At 52.1% G+C, this 27,587-nt stretch overlaps 2 protein-coding genes across 6 annotated transcripts in view; one reads left to right on the top strand and one right to left on the bottom strand.

Annotated features, from left to right (window-relative positions):
- Positions 1-78: 78 nt before the first annotated feature.
- ATL3 (atlastin GTPase 3) lies at positions 79-25,782 on the bottom strand. Of its 3 annotated transcripts, none has more exons than XM_073351807.2 (13): positions 25,406-25,782; positions 12,339-12,556; positions 12,053-12,196; positions 11,324-11,428; positions 10,668-10,718; positions 8,772-8,828; positions 7,502-7,594; positions 6,660-6,798; positions 5,036-5,163; positions 3,711-3,767; positions 3,015-3,086; positions 2,170-2,601; positions 79-1,673 (listed from the first exon to the last, which is right to left on the bottom strand). In XM_073351807.2, exons 1-13 carry the CDS (start codon positions 25,458-25,460, stop codon positions 1,587-1,589), a joined length of 1,638 nt encoding a protein of 545 aa, XP_073207908.1. In that variant the 5' UTR covers positions 25,461-25,782; the 3' UTR covers positions 79-1,586. The 3 variants fall into 3 exon arrangements, with proteins under 3 accessions (XP_073207908.1, XP_073207907.1, XP_073207909.1); XM_073351806.1 differs by lacking the exon at positions 25,406-25,782 and adding an exon at positions 21,238-21,340; XM_073351808.1 differs by lacking the exons at positions 10,668-10,718; positions 11,324-11,428; positions 12,053-12,196; positions 12,339-12,556; positions 25,406-25,782 and adding an exon at positions 10,036-10,106.
- The window catches only part of RTN3 (reticulon 3), a 36,124-nt gene continuing 34,059 nt past the window's right edge, over positions 25,523-27,587 (top strand). The window contains exon 1 of one of the 3 annotated variants that reach the window (XM_073351802.2): positions 25,523-25,803. In XM_073351802.2, the coding sequence (XP_073207903.1) occupies positions 25,674-25,803 (130 nt within the window). In that variant the 5' untranslated portion in view covers positions 25,523-25,673. The remainder of the gene's footprint in view (positions 25,804-27,587) is intronic. The other 2 variants (XM_073351803.2, XM_073351804.2) reach the window with 2 other exon arrangements.

Raw genomic sequence — 27,587 nt, 5'->3', positions numbered from 1 at the left:
AAGGGGGGGGGTTAACCAGGGTTCAGCCTCCCAAGGAAATAATGTGCCCCGATCTCCCCCCAAAATGAGGCGCTGTGATCACAAAATGGAATGAGCTTTATTCTTGTGCTTTACATGAGCAGGAATGTGAGAGTGCTTCAGGGCTGGGGCGGTTGGAGGGGCTGGGGTCAGACTGGGCAGGGAATGGGTGGCGTCTGGTCCCCTGGTTCGGATCACAGATCCTGGCACTGCCCAACTGACCCCAGCCAGACAGCAGTGGAGAGGGGAGGCCGTGACCTGCTTGACTGACGAATGGTGTCGGAGGTCCCGGCGAGGGGAAACCGGACAATCCAATAAGAGGCTAAGGATTTTGCAGTGTGATGCCCCAATAGCAAAAGCTCCCTACTCAAAAAGGCTAAGGCCCTTTGGCTAAGGTCACTCAGCAAGAGACATTAGCAAAGGGAGCTCCCATGTGGCGCTAAGTAGGCCATCCACCCCCACGTGGGCAAAACTGCATTTTAACTGGTACCCCACGCGGGACCGAGCCACACAGCTGCCAGTTAGGACTGGGTTTGTCAGCACAAAGGAGCCTCTGGGCATATCTTCCATGAGCAGAAAGCCCCGTTTTGCCCCAAAGCCGAAAGCAATGGTGGTGGTGAGGAGCGTTAACACTGGACGGGGGAAAGTGTGGCTGGAAATTGAATAGACCATGTTGGTCCACACTGGAGACACAGGCTAGGAGTCTCTCTCAATGCAGGCAGGGGCCCACGGGTGGGTTGCACTTCTAGAAGCAGTGTTGGCCCTGCCTAAGGAGCCCAGGCTGGCTGGCAGCACAGCACCAGAATCACATCATAGGGCTCGCTGGCCCTTGGCCAATGTTAGCTAGGGCTGGGCAGCATGCTGGGGGTTGAAGGCTCTCTCTGGCACGGGGAAGGGTGGGGGTGTCTCTGTATTTTTTGGTACCATTCCCACCCCACCCTAAGGCAGCAGCTGGTTGAGGGAGGTTCCCCTCTCCTCCATGAGGCCCAACGACACAGTTCAGTTCTACCAAGGCACAAGGGGCAGGGAGGGGAAATGAGGAACAGTGACGGTTACTCTGCTCAGGCCTTGAGGATCCATCCCTTCCGCTGGGCTGGAGGGAAGACACCAAGGCGTCTGCACCTCCCAGGTCGGAGCAGGAAGTGAGGGGGAAACCTAGCAATGTACAACAGCACCTGCCCACGCCCGCTGCTGAAGGGGAGCTGATCCCATGTGATGAGAAGTAACCATTAAGGAGCTGGGATCCAGATGTGGTCTCTAGTCCAGGGGCTGCTCCCAGGAGCAGGAATGCGAGTCTGGTGGGGAGGATGCCCCATCCCGGTGACAAGGCACTGGCTGGTACAGGTAGGAGGTTAAAGCTGCAGTTGGTCTTTTTTTTTTTTAAAGTGCAAAAACAAAAACAAAAAAAAAGAAGGGGGGAAGCGAAGGAAAGATGAAGGGGGAAAGAAACAGGAATGAAAAGAGAGAGAAGTCGAGATCTGCAGGCCTGGAGCCACTTGCAGCCAGCAGCAGCTGCAGCAGGAGCACAGGACTTTGTGAAGCCCCAGCTCAGCCTTGGCATGAAAGCTTCACTGGGTTTTCTTGTCAGGCGGAGCCCTTGCACCCGATGTGTCAGCTACAGCGGCCTGGGTGGTGTTGCCCATGCGGGAAGTGGCCTGGAGAAAAGGTGCAGGAAAGAGGTTGGTTGGTGGGGGTGGCTGGAAAGTCCCACTACGCCTTGGGCTAATGGGTGAAACGGCTGCTGCGTGCGTGAGCCAAATTCCTATTTTCCCTGCTCTGGGGGAGGTCAGAGGTGAAGGGTGGTCACGTTCCCGGTGCGGGAAAGGTCTCTGCAACTCCGGCCCAGCCCCACCGGGGCAGCAGGCAGTACTGCACCCTGCAGTGCCTCAGCCACACTTCACCGTCGCCACATTATCAGTGGGGTTGAGCTTTATCAGTCCCTAAGGACCAGCCAGTACCCGGGCTTGCCAATTCCACCTTCCCTTTAAACAGTTACTACCCCCTGTCCCATACACCATACCACCCATGCCAACTGGGCCTAGTCTGCCTCATCCCAGGCATCCCCTACTCCAACCCGCATCTCCCATCTCTTGTGTCCCCCTGCCATGCCTACCCAGTGCCCGCTCCCCCCCCCCCCCAAGTGCTGCCCACCTGCTCCAAGACGAAGTCGGCGGTGGTGTCGATGACCACGCCCAGGTCCCGGTACTGGCCTGAGTAACGGATGTAACCCCAGGCCAGCAGGGCAATCAGCAGCAGCCCCACCACACAGTTGCAGAGCTGGGCAGCCACATCCAGCCCCATGAAGCCAGTGAGGCCCGAGCCCAAGTAGAGGGCCACGATGGCGCTGAAGATGACGGCCGGCGTGCGGAAGGTGCTGAAGATGTTCTTGCTCTTGTTGTGCTTGGCGAAGTGCTCAAAGAGCTCACCCATCTCCTTCTCCAGCTCCGCCTCGTAGCGCTGGCTGAACTCCTTCCCCCCCATCTTCTTGATCTTCTGGAAGTGCTCCAGGGCTGACACACGGTGCTGCTGGTGCTTCTCCTCCAGGATCTCCGGGGAGATGTAGGGTTTATCGCCCCCGCACATCTGGGGGGGAAGGGAGCATCATATGGGAGGTTGCATCTCTGTGCCCAAACGGAACCTATGAGAGTTCAGAATATCCCTGACTGCAGTATGTGCCCCGCCCCCACCCTCCCCCAAGCTCACCAGCAACTGCAGGGACCAGAGGGATGGAGTCAGGACAACTGGGTTCTATCCCCAGCTCTACGATGGGAGTAGGGTCTTGTGCATTAGAGCAGAGGGCCGGGGCGTCAGGACTCTGGGGTTCTCCTTCCAGCCTCTAACAATATCTTTACAAGTCCTGCTGATAATAAGCAGGCCCACCGGGGGCTCAGGCGGAACCCGACATCCAGCATGTGTGGGAAGCGGAATATATGGTTGGACGATGCGGACACCGATCTTGGCTGCCCAACGGACGCCAGCCCACAAGACTCACGCACCTGCTCCATCTTGTTGTAATACATGTCCTTGGCAGAGGCCACAGCTGCTAAGTTATTGGCTTCCGCGGTGGCCTGCAGAGAGAAGGCAAAAGCAAGCCACTGATCAGCACTGCCAATGGCATCGTGCAGTACCACCTGATGCCTATGGGGGTGCTGGAGCTGCTGCAGCCCTGCTGGGTGCAGTACTGCCTGCTGCCTCTAGGAGGTACTGGGGCTGGTACAGACTGCAGGGTGCAGTTCCATCTGCTGTCACTAGGGAGTTGGATTGCATTAGCAGTCAGACTTAACCCTTTCCCCCTTTGGTCTCCACCAACAGCACCCTCTGGCACCCAGCGGGTAGTTTTGACCCACAGCATGGGCTGATAAGCAGGATGCATCTTCCAGCTGAGAACTGACACCAGGGGCAAGCAGGGCTGGATTTATGCTGCCTGCCCTGGGAAAGATGTCTCTGGGCCAGCAGGGGCTAGGAGTGCTCACTTTCTGTATGGGAGTCACTTCCAGCCCTCCAGAGGGACGCAGCCCCTGGAGCCTTCAGAGACAGGGGAAGGCAGCTGACCTTCGGTGCATGCTGCTCAGCTCATCGCAGGGAAGCACTCACTGCCATTCCTACCCAAAGGCCAGAGTCAGAAGAGGCCTCAGGGTCCACTCACTGGCCCCCTCCCCTTGGCTCTGGCTACCCCAATCAAACAAACTCACCTGGAGCATGGATTTGGGGTGAGGCAGGTCCTCTCCTTGGTAGATCTTAATATAAGCCTGGGAGGGAGACAGTGACAGCAATGAAAGCAAGGTATAGAGCTAGGAGGTCTAGGCTAGGCACTTCTTTGGCTCCCAGCATAATCTTTAATGTATTTATTCCCACTACACCCCTGTGAGACAGGGCAGTGCTATTTTCCTCATTTTACACATAGGGAACACAAGGTACGGAGAGGCTAAGTGACTTGCCCAAGGTCACCTGGGACATTTGTGGTGGAGCAGGGTCTTGAACTCAGGTCTCCCCAATACGAGGTAAGTGCTCCAACCTCGCATACCCCACAACAGGAAACCATAGGCCGTGCCCGTTCATCTCTTAGTGTCTGCCCCAGGAACCTTCATCACAGGAACAGAGCCAGCCCAGATCAGATCACTGGACCATCCACTCTGGGATCCTGCCTCTGATAGGGGCAGCATCAGAAATTTGCCAGGATCCCTGCAGTGATGGGGTAACCTGTCCCCAGGGGGAAGTTTCCCCCAACTCCCCTCGCTTCTTGAAGCAGGAAAGGTTTGTAACCACAGCTAGTCACCGATTTTGCAACACAACAGACTTCCATCAAAAAAGTTTCTTCAAAATCAAAAACTTTTCGCAGGAGGGTGGTGATTTCTATAGAGTTTGACGGGAAGATTTCAAAACTTATGTCACTGCTCATTTCAACGAAAGAGAACAAACACATTTCATTTTTACTTGATCATTTTGTTTGGACTTTTATATTAAGGCACACGTATATAATGTATCTGTACACGTTATATACTGTATATTACAAATGTTCTAATGTAACGTAACATGTATATTATATTTAGTATATGTTACATATAATTACATTATGTTGAAATATTTAATATATATAATGGATAGTTATGTATGTTAATATAATGTAAAATATATATTATACATAATATACAATGCTAATTACAATAAACATGAGATATTATATTAAAATATTAATTGTAAAAGTCTAAATGAAAAGAATCCAAATGATCAAGTAAAAAAGAAATGTTTTACCTTATCAAAACGCTTCCAGGGTCTCCAATTAAAATGTGTCCATTTTCAGTTGGCTGAAAATTTTGGCTTTTTGTTCCAATTTGCAGAAAAAAAATTAAAAATGCCCAAATGTTGGAATTCCCTGCAGGATGGAAATCCTGACTGCCAACCAGCTGTTTGCAAAGGCTGCTGGCCAGAGGCTTTAGTGTTGCTGTCACCTACTGGCTCGGGAAAGGCAATGCATCAGAACAGCTACATTTATACATTCATCCTGGATTCTGCCCACCTTGAAATACTCCAGCAGGCCTCGGCAGGTGACCTTGGAACCATTGATCTCCTTCTCCAACAACTGGCCACGGTCCAGCACAATTGGGATGAGCTGCTGGAGTTGCTCCTTAAACTCGGCAGCAATGTCTGGGCTCAGGCGGGAAGGAATGAGACATGTCAAGAAACTAGCATATATATACTTGCATCAGAATGCCTGAATTTCTCCTCCAATGCCCCCTGTGAAACAGCCTCACTTCCCAGATGGTGCAGAGAGGGGATGTGACTCACCCCGACATCACACAGAGTCTGTGGAAGAGCTGGGACTCAAAGTCCAGTCTCCCAGGCTGGTGGCTAACTCCAGAAGAGTGCTGAATCATGCCCAGCCCCCTAACAAATATGACAGGAGTTAAAACACCCCATCAATTAAAGGAAATTCGGTGAGACTGAAACCTAGTCTGAGCTCAGATCTCATAGGTAATTATCTGGCCCCCATCACTAATATCTGAGCTAATCTCCCAATCTGTGATGTTTTATCCTCACAACCCTGCTATGAAAGAGGGCCGCACTATTATTTCCATTGTACGGATGTGGAAACTGAGGCACAGAGCAGCTAAGTGACTTACAGGGAGCCTGCATCACCCACTTGTTACATTTTCAGAAATGTCCGCTTGTGCTTCCTCCCATGCTGCCCATCACACACTCACAAACACCCTCAAAGCTACCTCACTGTCCACCTTCAAATGCCTCCTCAAAACTCTCCTCTGATGGGAGGCCTACAAAAACCTTGACAACAGTTAGGTCACTGCTGCACTAAGAACACTGCCCATCATGCTGCCTGGGGCTGTATAATGGTTTCCTTGTGCTCCCCCATCTGGCTGTATCCAGCTGTTGTCTCTTGTCTTAGACTGTAAGCTGTTTGGGGCAGGGACCAGGTTTTTGTTCTGTTTGCACAGCACCTGGCACCATGGGTCCTAGCCCATGACTAGGGCTTCTAGGCGTGATCACAATTCAATATAATCACTATTTTTAACTAGAGCTGGGCAAAATTTTCTGACACAACTTCTTTCAGCGAAAAAGGCAGATCTGAGTTGACAGAAACATCTGATGAATTTGTGTCCACTGTGGCAAATTGTTTAAGACAAAAAAAACAAAACCAATTTTCACTTCAAAATGACTTTGTGTTTGATATTTAAACATTTTAATTGGGGGGGAGCACAAAAATCAAAATGATCGACCCCAAATGAATTTTTTTTTTTACTTTTTGGTTCACCAAAACTTTCAGAAATTTTTTAGTTTTTTCCCCTTTTTTTCAGAACAGCCAATGAAAAATCCATTATTTACCCAGCTCAACTTGTAACCTGAGCAGAGTACATTTTTTGCAGTCAGATGGGGCTTCATCATCTTAAAATTCCCCTTTTAAAAACCAGTCTGCAAGGGATCATAATTAAGTAAATGCAGATTCCCCAGCGCTGAGCCTGCAGATCCTGGAGGCCGGGCTCCAGCTCCCAGTGGTTGTGGCCTAAGTCCTGTCAACCCCCACAGTGCCCCGGTTAGAAACAGGCTAGACTGGGTCCATGCAAGGGGAGCTGCGTTATCCATTCTGGATTGCAGTAGGAGCGGAGTCAATTCTGCGCCTGGCCTACCTTTCAGTCGTCCATCAAAGCCGGGGCTAGTGGCCACCTTGAGCCCTGGGTGCGGTAGGAGGAAGCAGTTGACATTGGTGAAACAGGAGTGGATGTGCCTGCGGACGTTCTGGATCTCCTCATGCTGATGGGTCTTCACCTACCAGCAGACCAACATCTCCCGCATGCCATCAGTCATCCCAGCTAGCCACACCCTTGTGTTAGGGGAAGGAGTCCTCCCACCCTGTTGCCAGCAAGGGCTGTCTGGGGGATTATGAGCTAGACTCAAAGATCCTGCCCTGCCTTGCTGGACAACCTAGATCAGTGCCAAGGCTGAGGTGTGCAGGAGAACATCCCCTCTGACGCAGCCACTAATAGCTTCCCAAGGGGGTGCTGCTGAACCACTCTGCTGTGAAGATGGAAGCCGGGGGGGTGGGGGGGAGAGGGGATCAGGCCACAGGAATAAAGGGCTAAACTTGGCACAGATTTATCCCCCCCGCCCCTCCCCTCCATGCAACCCTGCTGACTTCAGCTCTCAGCCATCCTGCAGGGCCCACAAGCGAGGTGCCAAGGCCCAAAAGCCAAGGGATAAAGCAGAAGCAACATTTGAAGGGATGGAATCAACAGAGTCAAGGACTCCTGTGGGGCATGGCTTGAGACAGGCCCATGGGACAAGCCAGTCTCAGGGCAGGAGGCCAGGCCCCACTTTCTGGAGGGCAGGTGAGTTACATCACACGCTCAAAGCTCTGGGCTGCAAATGGCCCTCAACTGAGTGATGCCCCAAGCATGTTCACCCACTCGGACCAAACACCAACCCTCTTTCATGATTTGCAGCCAATGTGGCTTTCCCAGCCAGTCCTTACCTCCAGCCGCTTCTCCAGGAAGTTCTTTCCCCCCTCCAGGCCATAGGGGTACTCATAAGGGAAGCTCCAGTCCCGGACCAGGAACATCAGGGTCTGAGATGGGAAGGCAGGTCATGGGGGGGGGGGGGGGGGTCAGCCATGGGCTTAGGGGACGTGCTTGCTCTGTGCCACCAGCTTGGGACTGTACTGGCCAACAGTGACAGAACAGGGTGACAGCAGGGGGCACCACCTCCTGGTCCCTCTATAGGGGGCAGAACTGATTCACAGCAGGGATGGACACCTAGATATCACACAGGGCTTTGCTTCAGTGAGGGGTGGGGGTTGTGAGGCCTCAGAGCTGGGGAGAATGGGATTCATGTGTGTGCTTATTGCCTGGGAAGCCTAAGTCACAGATACAGCTTCCCCACCCCTGCCCCAGTCGTGTCCCCCTAGGGGGAGATGGGAATTCAGTCTCCATGCTCCATCAGCGTTTGTGATGGGAAGTGGGTTGTGACCCCTCAAATTCATTTAACAGACACCTGCTAGAGGGGACTGGAACCACTGGTGCTTTGAGGCTGGTTAGCACCACCAATCCCTCTATAACAGGGTGTCCTGCCCCTTTAAGGTCCAGGTCCTATAGTCAGCCAGCCCTGTTCACTAATCAGATATAGCTGAGAAGGGGACAGGTGTTCCTTACAGACAGCTGCGGGAAAGGGGGCATAGCCAGAAGCTAGAGCAGAGGGAAAGTAGGCCCAGCATTGTATTTTCTCCAGCTGCTCAGCCTGAGACTGGGATGAAAAAGACTCCCCACCAGAAGCAGTAATCCATGTGAATCTCCACGGCCTGGGAGAGGAGGGATGACACTCCCTGGAGAGAGGAGACCATGGAGAACTACAGACAACAGAGCCTCAGACAGGAGTAACTGGGCCCCTCTAGTGCACAGTCTGCAGCTGCACCTATTCAGGGAGCAGAGACTCATGCTTAAATCCAGAGGTCAAGTGTTTGTATCTGGACTACCAACAGCTCCATAACACAACAAGTAGGCTAAAGCAGTCACGCTCCAATCCAGTGCCTTGCTGGATTGTGGGTAACGATCAAAAACCTCTGCCCAAGGAGCAACACCCCTGGATACCTGCACTCAGGTACGTCTGGATACCTGGAGCCCTGGCCTAACCCAGTTCCCCACACAGGACTGCATAGCCAGGAGCTCCCCCACCTGGCCTGTGTGCTCATTTGCCCCTTAGGGCATGCCGAGTTCGGACATGGGGTCAGGCTGGGCCGCAGGGTGTACCTGGAATGGTTTGAGGAAGATCTCGTCCATGGCTAGGCGCCCGTACTCTGTGAAGAGCTGAGAAAGCAGAGACACCAGTGGTTAAGGGACAAGACAAGGCTGTCACAGCTGGAGTGGGCAGGGAAGGTGATCACAGGGAACGCATCAGACATACAAAGCCACATGCACAAACACATACCATGGGTCAACACAGAGTCATAGATTTTAAGGCCAGAAGAAACCATTAGATCATCTAGTCTGACCTTCTGTATAACACAGGCCAGATAATGTCACCATTCCCCCCAGTACTGTAGCCCAGAAACTTGGAGACTACTGTTTTAGTCAAATCCAACCTTTTTACCCCCAAGATCACTTTTTGAATTTAACGGCAACCCAGGATCTACCCTGCCCTTTCCCCGAGGCCCTGCCCCTTCCCCAAAGCCCTGCCCTGCTCACTCCCCCTCCACCCTCACTCACTTTCACCAGGCTGGGGCACGGGGTTGGGGTTTGAGAGGGGGTGCAGGCTCTGGGCTGGTGCCAAGGCTTTTGCAGTGTGGAAGGGGGTTCCGGGCTGAGCCTGGGACGGAGTTGGGGTGCAGGAGGGGGTGAAAGCTCTGGGAGGGAGTTTGGGTGCAGGAGGAGGCTCTGGGCTGGGGCATAGTGTTGGGGTGCAGGGGGGGGTTTGGGGTGCTGGCTGTGGGAGGGGGCTCAGGGCTGGTGTGCAGGCGGAGGTATGGGGTGCTGGCTCCAGGAGGGGGCTCAGGGCTGGGGTGCAGCCTCTCGCCAGGTGGCACTTACTGTGGGCAGGCTAAGGCAGGCTTCCTGCCTGCCCAGCCCTATGGCCCATGCCGTTCCAGGAAGGGACCAATGCGTCCCTGCAGCCCCTGGGAGGGGGGCAGGGGGCATATGGCTCCACACGCTGCCCCCTCTGCAGGCACCGCCCCCGCAGCTCCAATGGCAGCTGCAGAGGCAGAGCTTGCTGGCAGGAGCAGTGCGCTGAGACCACTGCCCCCTGCCCTCCCCAGGGCCTTAGCGGCAGCCCCGCTACACCACCGGAGATCGCAATTGACCAGTTGGTGACCACTGGGCTAAAGCTTCTTCCTGAAAGGCCTCCAGTCTGGATTTGGAGACATCACCACTTTTCTTGGGAGTTTGTTCCAAAGGAAAATCGCCCCCACAGTGAAACACTGGTGCCTTACTTCTAATGTGAATGTGCCTGGCTTTAACTTCCCGCCATCAGTTCTTGTTCCGCCTTTCCCCACTAGGTTAAAGAGCCATTTAGTACCTGGGATTTTCTCCCCGTGAAGTTACTTGTACACCGTGATCAAGTCACCTCTTGATTTTCTTTTTGAGAACCTAAACAGATTGAGCTTCTTAGGTCTCTCACTGTCAGGCGCTTCTCCAGCCCTCTGATCATTTCTCTGGCTCTTTTCTGCAACCTCTCCAGTTTTTCAACGTGCTTTTTAAAAAAGTGCACCCCAGAACTGCACACACTACTCCAGTATTGGTCTCACCAATGATGTATTCAGAGGTAAAATCCCTTCCCTGCTCCGACTCACTGCTCCCCTGTTTATACATCATGGATTGAACTGGCCGTTTTGGATCCAGCATCCCATATCTGCAGAGACAGATCTTACCCTGCTGCCCCAGACAGCCAGCTTGGAGCTGGCATTACCCTCTTGGCGCTCCAGATGGAGATGCAGCCAGTGCCAGGCGCCATGTACCTAGCAACTCCAGGCTAAGTAAGAGCCCTGCCTCACCTACACCCCAGCCAGGCCTACCAAAGCCAGTCAGGTGCTGCAGCTCAAAGAACTGTTTCTGGGTCACCCCAGCTGTCTGGGGAAGCTCCTCTGGCCCTCAGTTCTGCGTTTAACCTCCCTGCCACATCCTCATGTTACAAGGCCCTCCCCCCATTACCTGAAGCTGCTGCAGGTCGTCCTCCTGGATGTTCTGGGATAGGTTATAGATCTGCAAGGAAAGAAGGTGCTGTTAATGTCAAGCCCCCTTCAGGGAAGCCGCAGAGCTGAGATTCAAACCTCCCCTGCCATCCTGCCAGACAATCAGATAGGGATGCTGCCACTGAGCTCCCCAGTCTTGGTGCTGGTATCCTAGCATGGTGTCCACATCTCTCCCCTTCCCAGCCATCTCCATGTCACTTTCTTTGGCCTCTTCTTGTAAGCGAGAACCCCCAGCCCTAAGGCTATTCCCGCATCACCCAGCCAAGCACACTGTGTCTTGTTAAAGCTCCTGGCTCCCAAACTCCCACCCTGAAATCTCAGCAAGTTCCCGAAATCTCACCAGCCCGGAGCAAGGTGGGATGCCACCCACTCTATTCAGAGGGAGCAGAGCTCTCCCAGCCACACGCCATGCTCAGAGCCCCCACTGCACCGCTTAAGGTCCCAAGCTATGAGGTGACCATCTGCACAGTTCCCCTAAGGGCTGGGAGATGGCAGCCCTTGTGCGCAGCCCCATGGCCTGATGACACCAAGACGCAGGGCCGCACACCAGGCACCTCCAGGCTACGAATGGTTCCCCTTGTCGAACCCCAGGGCATTCCACTCTGCCGGGCCCACCTGGATGGAGCTGGTCATGGTGCTGAGGGCAAAGATGGTGGCACAGTCCTTGACGGTCGACTGGCTGTCGAAGGCGCCCTGGGTGTCCATCAGAACCACTGCCACCTGGGGGAGAGGGGCACAGATTGGGACAGAAGGGTGTGGGCCAGATGAAACCAGAGAAAAAGCACACCAAAACATCCCCACGCTGGAACCCAGGGAGTGCCCAGCTCCGGCTCATTATGTGGGGATAATGCTACCCTCCCAAGTGGGGAGACGGCATCCAAGCAAGGGCATGCGGGGCACCATCAGTATGGCCTGCCCCTTCCACAGGTCACCAGGCTTAGCATTAAGATGGGATCACCCAGACCTACACACCCCCCGCCCCTGGTGCACCAACAGCTACTAACAGTAGCCCTTCCCCTAGCATGGCACATGGATCCACTTGCTGACCCAATGCCATCCTGGCCCAGGTCGCACCCTCCTGCAGATTCAGTGTGTAGCTGCATCAGCCTGCAGCAAACGGCAGGGGGCCAAACCAAAGCAGGCAGAGGAGAGGTCTGGCTGCAGATCAGAGGCTGGCTGCCCGCCAGGATCTGTGAAATATCTTCCATAATGTTGCAAGCCTGGGGGTGCAGCCATATCTGTGCATCATACTCACAAAGGTGCAGCATCCCCCCATGCACGCTCCCCCCACCCAACCAGACACACTCCCCACCCCCATCCTCCCACCCCATTCCCTGCCCTTACCTTTTTCCCATCTTGCTTTTCCACGGTGAACACCTCACTCCAGATCTGGATCCCAGTGGTCTCGGGGTCTGAGCCCCCACGCCACGAAAACCCCATCAGGGGCTCATCCTCTTGCCCCAGCCAGTTGGACGTGCCGCCTTCCTTCTGCAGAACAAGCAAGAGGGGTGGATTCTCAGCTGAGAACAAGGCTGGGTCAGCTGGAGACAAAGCACTGTGGGAAGGGGGCAGTGCCTCATCCAAGTGTACATGTAATGCAGCAGCAGGGCATCATGGGAACAGAGCTTACCTGAGTGTGCATGTAACGCAGCATGAAGTCCAGCAGGAAAGATTTCCCTTTCCGGAAGGCCCCAGCTACCGACACCACCACCACGTCCATGTCCCGGATAGATTCCTGCAGTAGCACCCCGCTCAGCGCCTTCTCGTCCAGCTCAAAGGAGTGGGCTTTTTTGTGCACCAAGACAATCTGCACTGGCCCAGGCTTCCCTCGCCCCATGGTGTCCCCACCTGTGGGCACAAATACATTGCTTGGGGGGCTTCTTAGGAAATGCCCTAGGGGAGGTGGGGCTTGGGAACAATCTTCCAGACAGGGGTTTAGATTATCCCACATCCGGCTGCTTCAGGGGTTTTTTTGCACTTTTCTCTGAAGCATTTCATGCTGATCAGAGATGGAATATGAGGCTAGATAGGCCCATGGGGATGATCCAATACGACTATTCCTATATTCCTCTCTGTACAGCTGGGGACCACAGCCTTGGGCTGATCTACACATCAGAAATCCCCCAAGCACAAGGGTGGGGTTAGGGTGTAAAGCTTCTTGTTTTCCTTTCCTGAACACAGACCTGGAGGGTTTAGTTCCACCTTCGCGACGGAAGGGATTGTGACTGTCTCCTGTTCCCAAGGCCTGGGAGAGTCTGAAGAGATGCACTTGTGTGGCTACAGGGCCCTCCTCTCCTAAACTGGGGCCTGTACTTTCCACATCAAGCTGATCAGGGAACGCTCAACTACCTGGCTACATACAAGTTGAGCCCCAGTCCTGCTGCCTGGGGGGCACTCAGCATCTTGGATGATAAAACCCAAGCCCAGCAGCAACTCATGGCACCAGGGATACCATATAAAGCCCCAAGGGCCAGAGCTCCCATCACAAGCCTGGCTGCTTCCCCACCACACACACGCCAGGAGTTCATAAGGGCTGAGGTTACCATACTTCATGTCAACACTGCACCAGAGATGACAACCCCATCCCCTCCCCATTTTCAGGGCAACCCACAACACAAAGGGGCAGGACACAGCCAAGGGAGGGATGTCCCAAGGCAGTCCCAGCTGGTGAGAGTGAGCTTGGATCATCTGCTCCTTTCTCAGGACAGGAAAGGCTTAAAACCAGAAATGTCTGGAGAGCAAGATGGGGCTGGGTTATATTTGCTGCAGTCTTTACCGAGCGGCACCCTGTTGCCAGTCACGCCCCTGAACCCATTGGGGCTGCAGGGGCAGGATTAGTTCAGAGAGTGGCCTGGCCACCAGTCAGAGCCTTGAATACGCACCCCTACAGCCCAAGGAACATGTGCCAGTCTGGGAGACTTTCTGTCAGAGTAATTGGCTCAAGCAGGTGGAAGTTGGTGCTCTCTTGCTGCGGTTGTACCCTGTCCTCAGAGTAGGTCTTCACTGCCAGGCTCCTTACCTGGGTGTTATCCCAACGCCTCTCCCATCCACATACAAAACCCTCTCCCCCAAATTTAGTAGCCCAGCTCGGGGGTGGATTACAGCCCAGATTCTGCTTTCACTCAGGCTGGTAACCAGCCCACTTTGCAGTGAGGATGCTGGCAAAATCACTTGCAGGTTGATAGTCCTCCCGTGCCTTCCCACAATTCCCCATGTCCCCAGGACAGACATGTTCTCCCACAATTCACTGGGAAAGAATCACAGAGCAGCTCATCATACTGCAGCACAAAGAACTATGGGATATGTCCTCAGAAGTCCTAGTCACACACACAGGAAAGTGCAGCACCAGTGAGGACAGAGTAACAAAGATATGGTGCTGCAGCGTAGCTGCTCACGCCTGGGTTAGGCCAACGTGGGTGCCGATCATCCAGGCCAATGGCAGTGAACAGATACCCTGAGCCTGGGTTAGTGCTGGGTTAGAAGTTAAGGCCCTGGTGGCTCGGGAGATCTGGGTTCTATTCCTGCCTCTGCGGCAGACTCCCCATGCGACCTGGAGCAGGTCACTTCCTCCTTCTGTACCTCCAATTCCCCACCTGCAAAATGGGCTTACTAATGAATGAACATTGGGGCGTGGAGGAAAGAGTGTTGTTTTTAGGCAGCTGCTTTGTACCACAATGGCTCTCTGTTGGCCAGGGCCACAGGGAAGCAGTTATCTTAGCACAGCCTCATGCAGCAAATTCCACAGAGAGGGATTTTACCACGATGCTGATGAGAACCTTGCTAATGTGGTGGAGTTACACAAAGTATCATTTTGGATGGCAAGAGCTTGACATGGACCAGGACCCCGTGGGGTCAGGCCCTGTCCAAACACAGAACTAAGAGACAGCCCCTGCCCCAAAGAACTTCCAGTTGAATGAAATTAGTGTGATTGATAAATATGCCAGAAAGTGTAATGCTGCCATGAGAGAGCTGCCTTGGGCTGGTTCCTCAGCTGGGGTAAATGAGCACAGCCCACTCGCCATCTGACTGGTGCCAGCCAAGGGTCTGACCCTTTGCCTCATCATGTGAGGCGGGTTTGGGCACCAAATGGGGCCAGGTGCATTCATAGATTCTAAGGCCAGAAGGGCCCACTGTGATCATCTAGCCTGACGTCCTATATAACATAGGCCAGCCCTAAATTAATTCCTGTTTGAACTACAGCAGATCTGTTAGAAACACATCCAGCCTTGATTTAAACATTCCCAGCGATGGAGAATCCACCACAGGCCTTGTGAAGTTGTTCCAATGGTCAAGTCCCCTCACTAGTCGATTTGCACCTTATTTCTAATCCCAATTTCAATTTCCAGCCAGTGGGTCTTTTTAGACCTTTGCCTGCTGGATTAAAGAGCCCACTATCAAAGTCTGGTTGCCCATGAAGAGAGACAAGGCAGGTGAGGTAATCTCTTTTATTGGACCAGCTTCCGTTGGTGAAAGAGAGAAGCTTTCAAGCTACAAAGAGCTACAAACTGGTCCAATAAAAGAAATTATCTCCCTATCTTATCTCTCTAATATCCTGGGACCAACACAGCTACAACAATGCCATTTCCCATGCAGGTACTTTTAGACAGTGATTAAGTCACCCCTTAACTTTCTCTTTAAGATAAACAGATTGAGGTCCTTGAGTCTACACTATAACCATGTTTTTCTGATCTTTTAATCTTTCTCGTGGCTCTTCTCTGTACCAATTTTATCAACAACCTTCTTGAATTGTGGGCACCAGAACTGGACACAGCATTCCAGCAGCGGTCGCACCAGTGCCAAATACAGACAGAACCTCCTTACACCTATACGAGATTCCCGTGTCTATATATCCAAGATTCTCATTAGCCTTTTTGGCCACAGCATTGCACTGGAAGCTTGTGTTCAGATGATTATCCATAGGTTAGGATTGGACTGGAAAGAGATCTGAGGGGCAAAAGTATTGGAGAAAGGAAGTGGGGAGACCAGGACTCTAGTCCCTGAGCGACTCTAACACCCAATCTATACCTCTGGATAAAACTTTCCACTTTCCTTGGCTCTTCACCATCAAAGCACTTTGCAGGCATCCATGCCAACCCCCCTTCCCTGTATGGAATGATCCTCTTTCAACAACAGAGGCAGAGAGAGAGGGGAGTGGCTCGCCCTAAGACATAAGCACCCAGCTACCCCATGCTTTGATCACAATGTTGCTGGTTAGTTCCAGAATTTAGAAAAGGGAGCTTTGATCTGCAGCTAGTCCAGTTCAGGATCTCACCAGGGGATCGGGGCAGCGTGGAGGTGATGGTTAGCAAAAGGGGTTCTCATGCATGGGACGGTCCCTTCTCCCCAGCTGGCTCCATCCTCAGCTGCTTTTCCCTCCCGCTCCATTCTATTTTGTACAGGTTCTTACCCTGCCATCATCACTCTAGTATCTGTGAATTAAGCCCCACATGACTGACATGTGTCACATGTGGTTTATCCTCTCCCTGGGGGCAGGGAGAATTTCTCATGTAGTGGAGTGGATTGTTTTGGGAGGGGTTTCGTTTAATAACAGCACATGCCATTGCTCTGTGTTCTTCCCTTGGGGAAGAGAGAAGATCCCATCTGGGAACCAACTGGAATCGTCTAACCTGAAATCTTGCCTGCAGGAGGGACTGGTTTTGCCCAGATCAAGTCTTTCCTAGACCAGCTAGTGCCTCAGTGGTTAAGGCCAGTGAAAGACCCAAACATCTTGCTGGCATCCACAGATGTCTAGGGAAGCCAAACCCTGACCAGGTCCGCTAGCTCAAAAGCTGTTGGATTCCAGGCCAGGCTCTTCTCAAGGACGAGAGTGACTGGGAAAGAGTCACAAACCAGATTTTGGAGACAGTGCCTCAACAGGTCCTGCTCCTCCTTTGAACCAATGGGTCGTGAAAGGTCAGGCAAACATCTCTGAATCCAAGCTCTTGTGAGCAGGGTCCATCTCTGGCTGTCTTTCTCTCTGCAGCACCCAGCCCAATGGGGCCCCCCCAATCTTGATCACGGGGGGTCTGTGAAGCACATGCCCAATGGGGCTCCCCACATAACCGGGCCCCTCCAATCTCAGTTGGGGAGGAGGTTGTGCAGTGTCTAGCCCAATGGGGACCTTCCAATCTCAACTGGAGCCTTGAGGCACTACCATAATACTACTAATAATGCACAAACTGTAATGGGGCCCCAATCTCAGGAAAAGCATCTGCTGTAATGCACATAGTAAACAACAACACACACAGCTCCTTTTTATCTACGCCACCCAGTGCAGTAAAAGAGCAGTTAGCATTCTTTTTCTGACTCCGTTAATGTCATACTAATTTAACACACAAGAACTCTGAGCACCTGGGTTTAACTAAAAAGAAAAGGAGTACTTGTGGCACCTTAGAGAGCTACAGCTCACTCCATCAGATGCATGAAGTGAGCTGTAGCTCATAAAAGCTGTAGCTCAAATAAATTGGTTAGTCTCTAAGGTGCCACAAGGCCTCCTGTTCTTTTTGAGATACAGACTAACATGACTGCTGCTCTGAAACCTGGGTTTAACTGTGATTCAGACAGCAAGTAAAGTGAGTACAGAGGTCCCAAAGCCACTTGCAGGAACAGATTCAGTGTGACTGACATCTCCAGTGAGCAAGCAGCCCAGAACATAGGGACACCGACAGCTCTGTCTGTGGGGAGCCCAGCAGTGGGACAGAAGGGGGCTGTAAGTCAGAATTGAAGGGTATCAGCAGAGCTGTATGGGGAGCGCAGAACAGGGAAAGCACGGGGCTGCAGGTTGGGATTGAGGGGCACTGGCAGAGCTGTGTGTGTGAGGACCCCAGGGCTAGGATAGCAGGAAGGTTGTAAGTCAGGATTATGGGACATTGGCAGAGCTGGTGTGGGGGAGAGAGGATGAGCTCAAGGCTGGGACAGCAGGGAGCTGTAGGTCCAGACTGAGGGGGACTGGCAGAGCTGGGTGAAGAGGAAGCTTATCCTGGCCCTGCATTATGCCACACACTCTCAAGCACGACCTTCTCATTTCCTGTGTGATAAACAAATAATGCCAACACAATATAAACACAAGCCAATATTTCAAACCATTCTCTCAGAGGTTTCACCCAGTGTCAGCAGCTGAGCAGTGATGGGGAAAAAACAAGAACAACCTTTCTGATGCTCAGCAAAGTCCTGTCACCCCAATGCTGGCGCCATCCTCCGGTCAGTAGTGCAGGCAACAAGCCTGGAATCAAATTTGCACAGTGCCGAGGAAAATGTCACAAGGGCAAGGAATGAGAGGGCCTCAGGGCTAGGAGAGTCCATGATGTAAGCCCAGGACCCCTGAGCACAGGAACCAGAGTTGAGCAGTGTTAAGAATGTGACATGCTCAGGGAGACATACTGGTTACACAGGGCCACAGGTGTTCAGTCAGCAGGGGGCATCTTGAGCCCCAGAGAAGCAATTCAAGGTGTTAGCAAGGCAGGCTGGTTGCAAACTAGCACAATGCGTTTGCAAGAAAAAGGATTCGGAACACAACACATTTGCAGTACAAACCACTTGCAACACAGTGCAAACATCCGCAAAGCCACCTCGTTATCCTCCTTCAAACTTTCCTTTGTCATGACACCTACAAAATACTTGACAACAGTTATGTTGGTGGACTGGGACAACAGCCTATCATGCTGACTTGGATTATCTCATTATTTCCTTGTGCTCCTCCCCATCTGGCTGTATCACCTGTTGTCTCTTGTTTTACACCTAGACTAGAAGTTCGTTGGGGAAGGAATCAGCTTTTTGTTCTGCTTCTATACCCTGCCTAGCACAATGGGGTCCTGATCCATGACTGGGACTTCTATATACGACCACAGTACAAATAACTCACCACCAAGCATTCACAACAAAATGTGTTGGTGACGCAAAGCATTCTTGACAATTTAACACAACAACACAATGCATTTGCATCACTGTCCAGTGGGGTCCGACAGCAACCTCACTCAACGTCTCTGCAGCACATCACAAAAGGTTCACAACCCACCACATTTGCCTTGCCACACCTTGGCCCTGCAAAGCAACACAACACTTGCACAATAGGGCAACATTTCCCTACTCAACACACTCGCAAGGCCACACATATGCAACGCAAGGGTGTCAAAACGTAGCTCAACACAGGTCAACTGGAAGTTAACCAGGGCAGGGAAACTGACGCATACAGAGGGGTTTGCCCCAGGCTTCTCTTGCAATGCTTCCTTCATCCAAGATTAAATTCACTCAAAAGCAGTTACAAAAACTCTGCCTGCACAGATGACTAAGTGTTAAGCTATGGCCTGAAGTCCCTCCACGCCCCCCATCTCCTCTTGAAATACGTACTTCCGTGAAAGGGAAAAAGGCAGCACCACACACACACACCCAAAAATTACTTGCATGTAGTTTCCACTGCCAGTGAGTGGAAAACACAGAGCTACTCAGCCTGCACTCCCCACCCTGCCCTCAGTCAGGAAATCCAGGCCTGGTTCGCATTAAGTAAGCAGGGGATGGCAGAAGGGCTCCTTACGAGTTCCCAATGCAGTGCTAGGAAAACAGCCCGATGTTTCATAAGCAGCTAATCATGCCTCACCTCAACTGCTCTTCAAGACAGCATAGGAGTTGGCACACATGATAGAGAGGTGTATGTAGGGACAGATGGACAGACATGGAGATGGATCTAGCTATGATGTAAACGATCACCTCACAGGGGGACTGGGTGTCAGGACTGAGGACCACAACAGAGCTAGGTGAAAGGAAAGACTGCCCAGTCCTTGTCTGCATCATACTTGCCTCTGCCACCGTCTCACAGAAAGATCTATCTACCTCTCTATGGTACTTAAAGAGCCCTCATTACCTTAGGCATCTCATAATCTTCACACTGCCCTGTGAGGCAGGACAGTGCTATTATTTCCATTTTATAGATGGGGAAGCTGAGGCACAGAGTGGATAAGTGACTTGCCCAAGGTCACTGAGGGTGCCTGTGGCCAAACAGGGATTTGAACCCAGGTTTCCCTAGCACCACACCCTCTGGATTATCTTTCCTCTACATCCCTTCTTCCTCACTGGATTAGGCTATAGGGCAGTGGTTCTCAAACTTTTGTACTGGTGACCCCTTTCATATACTACGCCTCTGATGTGACCCCCCCCCCCTTATAAGTTAAAAACACTTTTTTATATATTTAACACCATTATAAATGTTGGATGCAAAGCAGGGTTTGGGGTGGAGGCTGACAGCTCGCGACCCCCCATGTAATAATCTTGCAACCCCCTGAGGGGTCCCAACCCCCAGTTTGAGAACCCCTGCTATAGGACCCATATAGCCTCTAGAAACTGATTCTGAGAAAGGTGAAAGAAGACCCAGCAGTTATGGGGTCACTTGACCCCCAGATGCTTAGTGGCCATGAAGCAGCATGGTTTAGAGCCTTGTACCCAGATATTGGGTTCCAGCCTAATGTGGCAGTGGAAGAAAGCACTTTCAGTACCATCACAGCCCTTGGCCAAGACATGGCTTTATCCCATCGAGACTAGAAGTCAAAGCACTTTCAGCATCATTTACATTACAGCCATCATCAACCAGAGGTCATACTCCTTAAGCAAATGAGGGTCAAACTTTATAACCTCACATTGCATCCTTCTCATCCCCTTCTAATCCCTTTACGTTCCTGCCTCCTGGGTGCAGGGGCAAAGACTGTAGGGAAAGATCCTGCCTCAACAGGGTGTGGGGGAAATATGGCTACAGGGAACAATCCTGCCCTACTGGGGTGGGTGGTGAAGAGTAGCATTCTCCCCATTTCACGGGTGGGGGGGGGGGGGGACGACTAAGCCACAGAGAGGGGAAGTGATTTGACTAAAGTCACCCAGCAGGACAGTGACAGAGCCAGGAAATGAACATAGGGAGTCCTGATTCCCAAGCAAGTGGTGTATCCAACAGACCACGTGAACCAAGACTGCTCTGTGCTCCACTGCAGAATCAGGCCCCCAGTTACATACATATATAGATCCCAAAGTGGTTCAAGGACTCTAGCTGTCCTGGTATAAAGGGGGCCTTTCATCCAGGGAGATGCCCAAGTCGTGATGTAGGGTGGTCATGGGGACACTATAGAAACACATATAGTTCCTGCTCTGTACACTGGGGTGCCTGCTCTAGTCAGCTCCCTAGTACTGCATAATCACCTTATGGCCTCCTCTCTCTATGGGGGACCCTGTGACTTGCCCCCCTCTCTCTATATAGGGGACCCTATAGCCCCCTTTTTCCTCTCTGGGAACCACATATGCCCTCTCCCTATAAGGGAACTATGGTCTCATTTTTCTCTCTATGTAAGGAATCCTCTTTCTCTACATGGGATCGCGTGTCTCTCGGGACCCCATATCCCCACCTCTCTCTGTAGGGAACCCCAGCTCCATAGGGGACCCCGTAGCCCCACCCGCCGTCTCCACGGGGAACTCCCTCACCACAGGAGACCCTTATACCCCCTTCTCCATAGGGGGCCCCAGGCTACCCAGACGGGGGGAGGGGGCCCCATTACCGGCCGCCTCCAGCTTGACACCGCTCGCTGCAGCAGCCACCGCGTAGAGACCAACATGGAGCCGCCACCCCACACCGCAGGGCCAGGATGAGATGGGCGGGGCCACCGCCAGGCGGGCGGGGGGAAGCAGAGAGCCGACCGTCCAGAGAGGCATGCCGGGAGATGTAGTCCCTTTGAACTCCCCTCTGGTACATTTTAATAAACTGTGGCGCCTGTGAACTACAAGTCCCAAAAACTGCCGCAGCGGGCTCTCTCACTACATGGGGAGGTATATGCTGGGAAATGTAGGCCAGCCCCTGTCCTTCCCTGGGGTATCCCTAGGTGTCCATGGCCTATGGCTCCCGGCAGCCTCCTCGGGAAGAGTAACTCTTCACATCCTAGGGTCGCACGCTGTGGACCTGTGCTGCTCTGAGCCCCATGCCACTCAAAGCATCCTCAGAGCGGAGTCCAGGCTGACACCCAGGCTTCTCAGAGCAAGAGAGGGTGCTTGGCCCCTTGGGGTGCAAGGCTGGGGCACAGATTGACTACAAGGCACTGGTGGAGTTTTGCACAGAGGGCTCTGTATGAAAGGAGCATCATCCACAAAGACAGGTGAGCCCTGCCCTGCAGTCCATGCATGGCCCGTCCCTGCTACCTGTGCCCTGCAGCCAGTGCATGGCTTTTCTCCTCTAACTGTGCTTTGTTCCTTCCTTCTAATTTAGTCAGTGCATTGTCCTTGCCTTGTAGCTATACATGACTCCTTCCCTTAGCTCATATATTGCAGCTACCTTGCAGCCATTCTAAACAGCTCCTTCAAATGCTGTAGTTAACCTTGCCACCCAGCCTGCTTTAAATGCAGGCATGGGGGCCACACAAAGCCCTCGGCATAGCAGGGAGAATGAGGGATACTAGTATGCAGGAAGGGAAGAATGGAGGAGGCACAGAGTCCCTGGCATGTGAGGAATGTGGGCCACACAGAGTCCCTGACATGAATGGGAGACACTGGTATGGTGTGTGGTAAAATGGGGGGATAGAGAGCCCCTGGCATGAGGGAGATGATGGACAGGTTGCAAGGATTCCTGAAATAAAGAAAAGGAGTACTTGTGGTACCTTAGAGACTAACAAATTTATTTGAGCATAAGCTTTTGTGAGCTACAGCTCACTAAGGTGCCACAAGTACTCTTTTTCTTTTTGCGAATACAGACTAACACGGCTACTACTCTGAAACCTGAAATCAAGGGGAATGGGAGAGTCGCACACAGGCATCTTGGGGTGAGAAGGGAGGGATGCAAGGAGCCCTGGTGCGTGCAATGAGCTTGGCTGACAAAACCTACAATATGTTGGACCGCCTTGTGTATATACATGTTTATGTTAGAGAAGGCAAAGTCAAAGAAATGAGCCTGGCATTTGGAGCAGAAGGTGGGGAGGTTTGGAATGGCCCTTAGTTCCTGGGGGAGTCCATTCCACAGCCTTTTACCAGCCCCTGAGAAAGCTCCAGCCCCTTTACAGACAAGTTTTACCCTTATTGCTGATAGCAGCATTGTGCTAACAAGGCCAAGTTGTTAACTACAGTCTTTGTTCTGGAGCTTTAGGCACCTTGAGATGCCCTGGGCCTAGGCCATGGAACACCTTGATAAGCCCCAAGACCTTTAATTTGCTATATTCTATGGAAAGCCAGGGTAGGGGGTGTAAGACACCCGAGAGCTGTAAGAGAGCCACATTTCCTGCAGATTGAGCATAGAGGGGATGCATAAAACACTCCAAACTAGTAGGTTAAACATATGTCTCAATGGCACAGGGAAATTATGTCCCTGTCCTGCCTTGTCATGGGAATGCAGAACTGCAAGGAAGCACTCCTGGGACATTGAGTCCAGTCCCCCAGTATTGCAGGCAACCCTGTCTTATAATCAGAACATCTGATTTTTAAACTGATGTTTTTAAGACCCAGTGCATGATTTCTGAATGTTTCTCTCTAGCTAAGAAATAGGAAGCCTGGGTTCTGTTCCCAGCTTTGCCTCTGCTTTGGTGAGTAATCCTGAGCAAGCCAAGCACGTAACTTTCATATGCCTCAATTTCCCCATCTGTAAAATGGGGATAATGATACTGACCTTTGTAAAACACTTTGAGATCTACTGATGAAAAGTGCTATAGAAGAGCTAGGTATTATAATAATCTAAGGTATTTATCTGGCCCCCATCACCATAGTATTTGAGCACCTCGTATTCTATAATGGACAACCCCCGCTGTAAGGTAGTGCTATTTATTCCTATTTTACAAATGAAGAAACTGAGGCACAGACAAAGCAACTTCCCCAGGGTCACACAGCAAGTCTGTGGCAGAATGGGAAATTGAAGATGGATCTCTCAAGATGAAGGCTCAGGTCCCCACCACTGGACTATCTTTTCTCATGTTTGGGTGGAAAGGGTGGCAATTCTGCTCTTTGCAAGAGGACAGTGAATTTGAAATGGATGGAAAATGTTTGTGCAACTTTTATGAAACTTTCTTGTCCTAAAAAACAACAATTTTGCTTTCAGCCTTTAATTAAAGATTTTAACTTATTTATTACAAAATGTCTAAAAGTTTCTCTGGTGAAAATATTTGTTCCCCAGCAATTTTACATGTGGCATCTGTGCTGCTCAGCAGCCTTCAGAGTCAGTGCTGACTCCAGTGTCCCAGTGAGGCACTACTGGGCACTGTGCTGCATAGTGAGTGCTTCAGTAGGGGGCACTCTTCCCTCATACTCCATGCTGGACCCATGCCCTAGCGTGGTACACTGCTGTTCCCAAAACACAGTGCAGGAAGAAGAAGCTGATTGAGGAGCCTACAAGTCTTATTACACCCTCCTCCTTCTAGAGTTCAGAATAGAACCCAGGAGTCCTGACTCCCTATTTCCACTTGCTCTAGCCCACTAGACACTATTCCCTTCCTAGAGCTGCAGATAGAACTCAGAATTTCTGACTCCGGGTTGTTCCTATACGCACTAGAAGCCACTCCCTCTCTGATCCTATCTCTTAGGTAATGCTGCAGCAGAATGATGTGGTATTTCTCTATGTGGAAACCAAGATTCCCTCCAGTAGGCACTCAGGAAGAGAAACAGCCCTGTTGGGAATAGGTTTGAAAGCAAATATGCATCAGCAACTTTTTGGAATTTCTGATGCATCAGCAGAACCTAGAGTGGATGAAGTTAAGGCTGCCACATATTCAAATACCTGAAATGCAGTCTCTCCCACTTTGCCCTGAAGGGCACTGATAGCCTGTCCTTTGGGGCATGCGGTGACCCAATGCCTTAACCAGAGAATGGAAAGGTAAAATCAGTGTGATAAGGAAACAAAAGACATTATCTTAACCAGACTGATAAGCAGCAAAGTGCAGATAGCTCCAGCCAGATCCGAAGCAAGCAATCCTCACAGCTAATGTAGGCCCCAATCCTGGAATGATCACAGCGCTGGTGCAGTCATGCAGGGCTGTTGGCACTTTTGGATGGCAGCTTCTGGAGTCATATGATTACATCAAAAGCTCAGTTTCCATTTATAAAACAAAGGAAGTTTCTAGTGGTTGTGAAGAAAAGTTTGAAAGGATGATCCAGTTGTAACTAATGCTATGGCATCTGTCAACTCTGCAGAGAGCCTGAGCCATCCTGAGTATGCCCAACGCAGCCATGCCTGCCTGTGACAATCACTCAGAGGGGAGCCACCCCATGCACCTCAGTGGCGTGTTAAGTCCCAGCCCCACTGCTCTGGGGAGGGACTGTTTGAAAAGAAATGTATTTAAATGTCTTTTTTTATGTGAGAGAGAAGGGGAGGGTGAAAAGAAAACTGAAAGAGAAAAGAGGGAATGGGAAAATAGAGAAAATGAAAGTGACAAAAGGGGGAACGGACGAAATAAGAAGAAGGGAAAAGGAGAGAAATTATGGGAAAGAGGGGAGGGAAATAAAGAAAAATTCTCCCTTCTCATTAAACACAAACCAAAGAATCAATTCAGAGTTGCATGCGCCCCCCTGTCTGGCCTCAGTGCGGCGTCACCCGCCCTAGTCTGGTTTTCTGGTGCCCAGAGCGCATATGTTTTGTTTCAGGCTGAGAGAGCCATTACGCATGCGTAGAAGGGTGAGGCACTCCGCCCTTGCCCACAGCGTAGTGAGCAGCTTCCAACCCGAAAACACAGGAGGCGCCGCAACCCGCGCAGTGAATACCTCGCGTCCGTTGGCGCCTGCGCCTTGCGAGGCCCACTCTGTTCCACTGGCGCATGCCCGGTGCCCAACCGTCCAGCCTCCAGCTACAAGCGCTTGCGCAATGTACGCCTTCCTCTTAGCCCTCCCCAATGGGGCATGCGCAGTGAGCAGTCCTCCTAATCCGTCCTAGGAGGACTGAGGTCCGTTGCGCGGTGTCAGTCCAGTCCGTATCTTCGCGTCGTGAGGGACGGACGCTTAGTGCGCTGAGGCTCCCGTTGCTGTCGCGGAGATGGCCGACCCCGCCACCCAGTCGCCGTATATCTCCTCCTCCGCTGGAGGGGGCCCTTCTGAGCCGAGTACCACCCCGATCCCCGCGGGCGGCCGCGACTGTAAGGGGACCAGCTCCCAGTCCTGTGCCGGTAAGAGCCCGGGGGGAGGGTCAAGGAACAGCCGGGTTGGGGCGCGAACAGCCGGGGGACTGGGGAGGGGGCGGCGGCGAGTGGTGGGAACAGCCTGTGGAGAGGCTGGGGAAGGGGGGAGGTGGCACAGCCGGGTAAGTAGCTGGGTGGGCAGAGCCCGAGGAGCCGGCGGGGAACAGCCTGATGACAGCCGGGGCGGGGAACGTGGGTGGCGGGGGGGGGCGTAGAGGCGGGAACAGCCCAGGTGCGAGGTGGGGAGAGGAGGAAGGGGACTCTGGCATTAGGGGCTGGGGGCAGTTTGGGTTTGGCGGGTGAGCGGGCGGTAAGATTTTAGGGGGCTGAGATTTGGGGTAAGGGGACTCAGGCAGGAGGATGGATCGAGGCGAGGGGCGTGGGGAAGCTTTGGTTCAGGGCTGTAGGATTTGGGGGTAGGGCTGAGGTTTACTGTCAGTGAGGGCTAGTGAGAGACTTTGAAGTGCAAGAGTGGTAGATTTTTGGCGTGTGGGGCTTGAATTGAGGGTGGAAGATGGAGGCTGGGAGAAGCTCGAGGGACTGGGTTTAGGGGCATGGTTGTTTTTCAGGGGGCTGAGACTACGGTGGGGTGGATTGGGGTGATAGCGGGAGTTAGGGCATGGTTTAGCATTCGGGGATGGTGGGGAGAGAATTGTGGGGTTTGGATTAGGGCTGAATGGATAGTGTGGATTTTGGAAGGTTATGGGTGTGATTTTAGGGCAGGATGAGTTTTGGTGGGTGGAAGGGGATCGAGGCAGAGGACTCAGATTGGAGTGGTGGGGATTGCGGAATGTCTGTGTTGCACTTTGTAGTTTAATTCTGACAGTGACTCCTCCGGATGCGGGGACTGGGTCAGGGAGCAGTGTCTGAACTGAAGGGAGGGGATAGGGCAGATTCTCTTTGTCTTTGGTGGTGTTCACCCCCACCCAGACCTTGCTGAACGTCCCAAACTGGGGATGACTCTTACCATCTCTGTCTCTAAAGGACACTTCTGCAGAGCAACGCACTTCTGCCTTTGGAGTGCCCCAAAACAGCAGGCATTGTCTAAAAATCATGGAGGGTGGAGAGGAGGGCACAATACCCGCTGGACCACTGCTCCGCAAGGGGTGGATGGCTGATGATGCAAGATGTATACATACACCCCATCTTCCTGCATTGTTTAATACCAGGGACGTGGGGAAATACACATTAATTCCTAGAAAAATCCCTTTCTCAGTCAGACATTTCTCAGGGCAGGTGGAAGGGGGTGGGGAGCTGGTGGAAACTTACAGTGATCTCTGTTTTTGAGGGGGTGGTAACAATTGCAAAATGCTCCCTTTTGTCATGTTGCAGCTCATTAAATGGAGTGGGGGTGGAGGGAGAGCATATCAAACAAAGCAGTGTGTGGTTAAATCCCCCCTTCATTTAGGGGGAGCTGTCCAAAATAGGAGGAGGAGGCTGTGCTTTAGTTCCCTTTGTATCCCTGTCAGGCTCGGTGTTGGGAGCTGGCAAGCTAGCTTCCCTTGCAAAGATCTGCAGTGCAGATGCCTCCCTGAGGGGAGGGAGGGAGAAACTGAGCAGGTGTCAGCTCTTAAAGGGGCAGAGCCTCTTATAACAGCCATAACAATAATAGACACAATTTCATCTTTTGACACACACATCCAGAGAAAAAATGATTGATTAGCATTAAAAATTCATGGCACAGGGCTTCCTTTTTAACTTGCTTACCATATTCCATGTCTCCTGTGTAAGAATATACCAGCCTGGTATGTTTTTCTCACTAAATAGAATTC

Source organism: Lepidochelys kempii, chromosome 7 (assembly GCF_965140285.1).
Source record: "Lepidochelys kempii isolate rLepKem1 chromosome 7, rLepKem1.hap1, whole genome shotgun sequence".
In the NCBI taxonomy this organism is placed as follows: Eukaryota; Metazoa; Chordata; order Testudines; family Cheloniidae; genus Lepidochelys; species Lepidochelys kempii.
The sequence above is the reverse complement of the archived record's forward strand: the minus strand, read 5'-3'. Positions and strand labels throughout refer to the sequence as shown.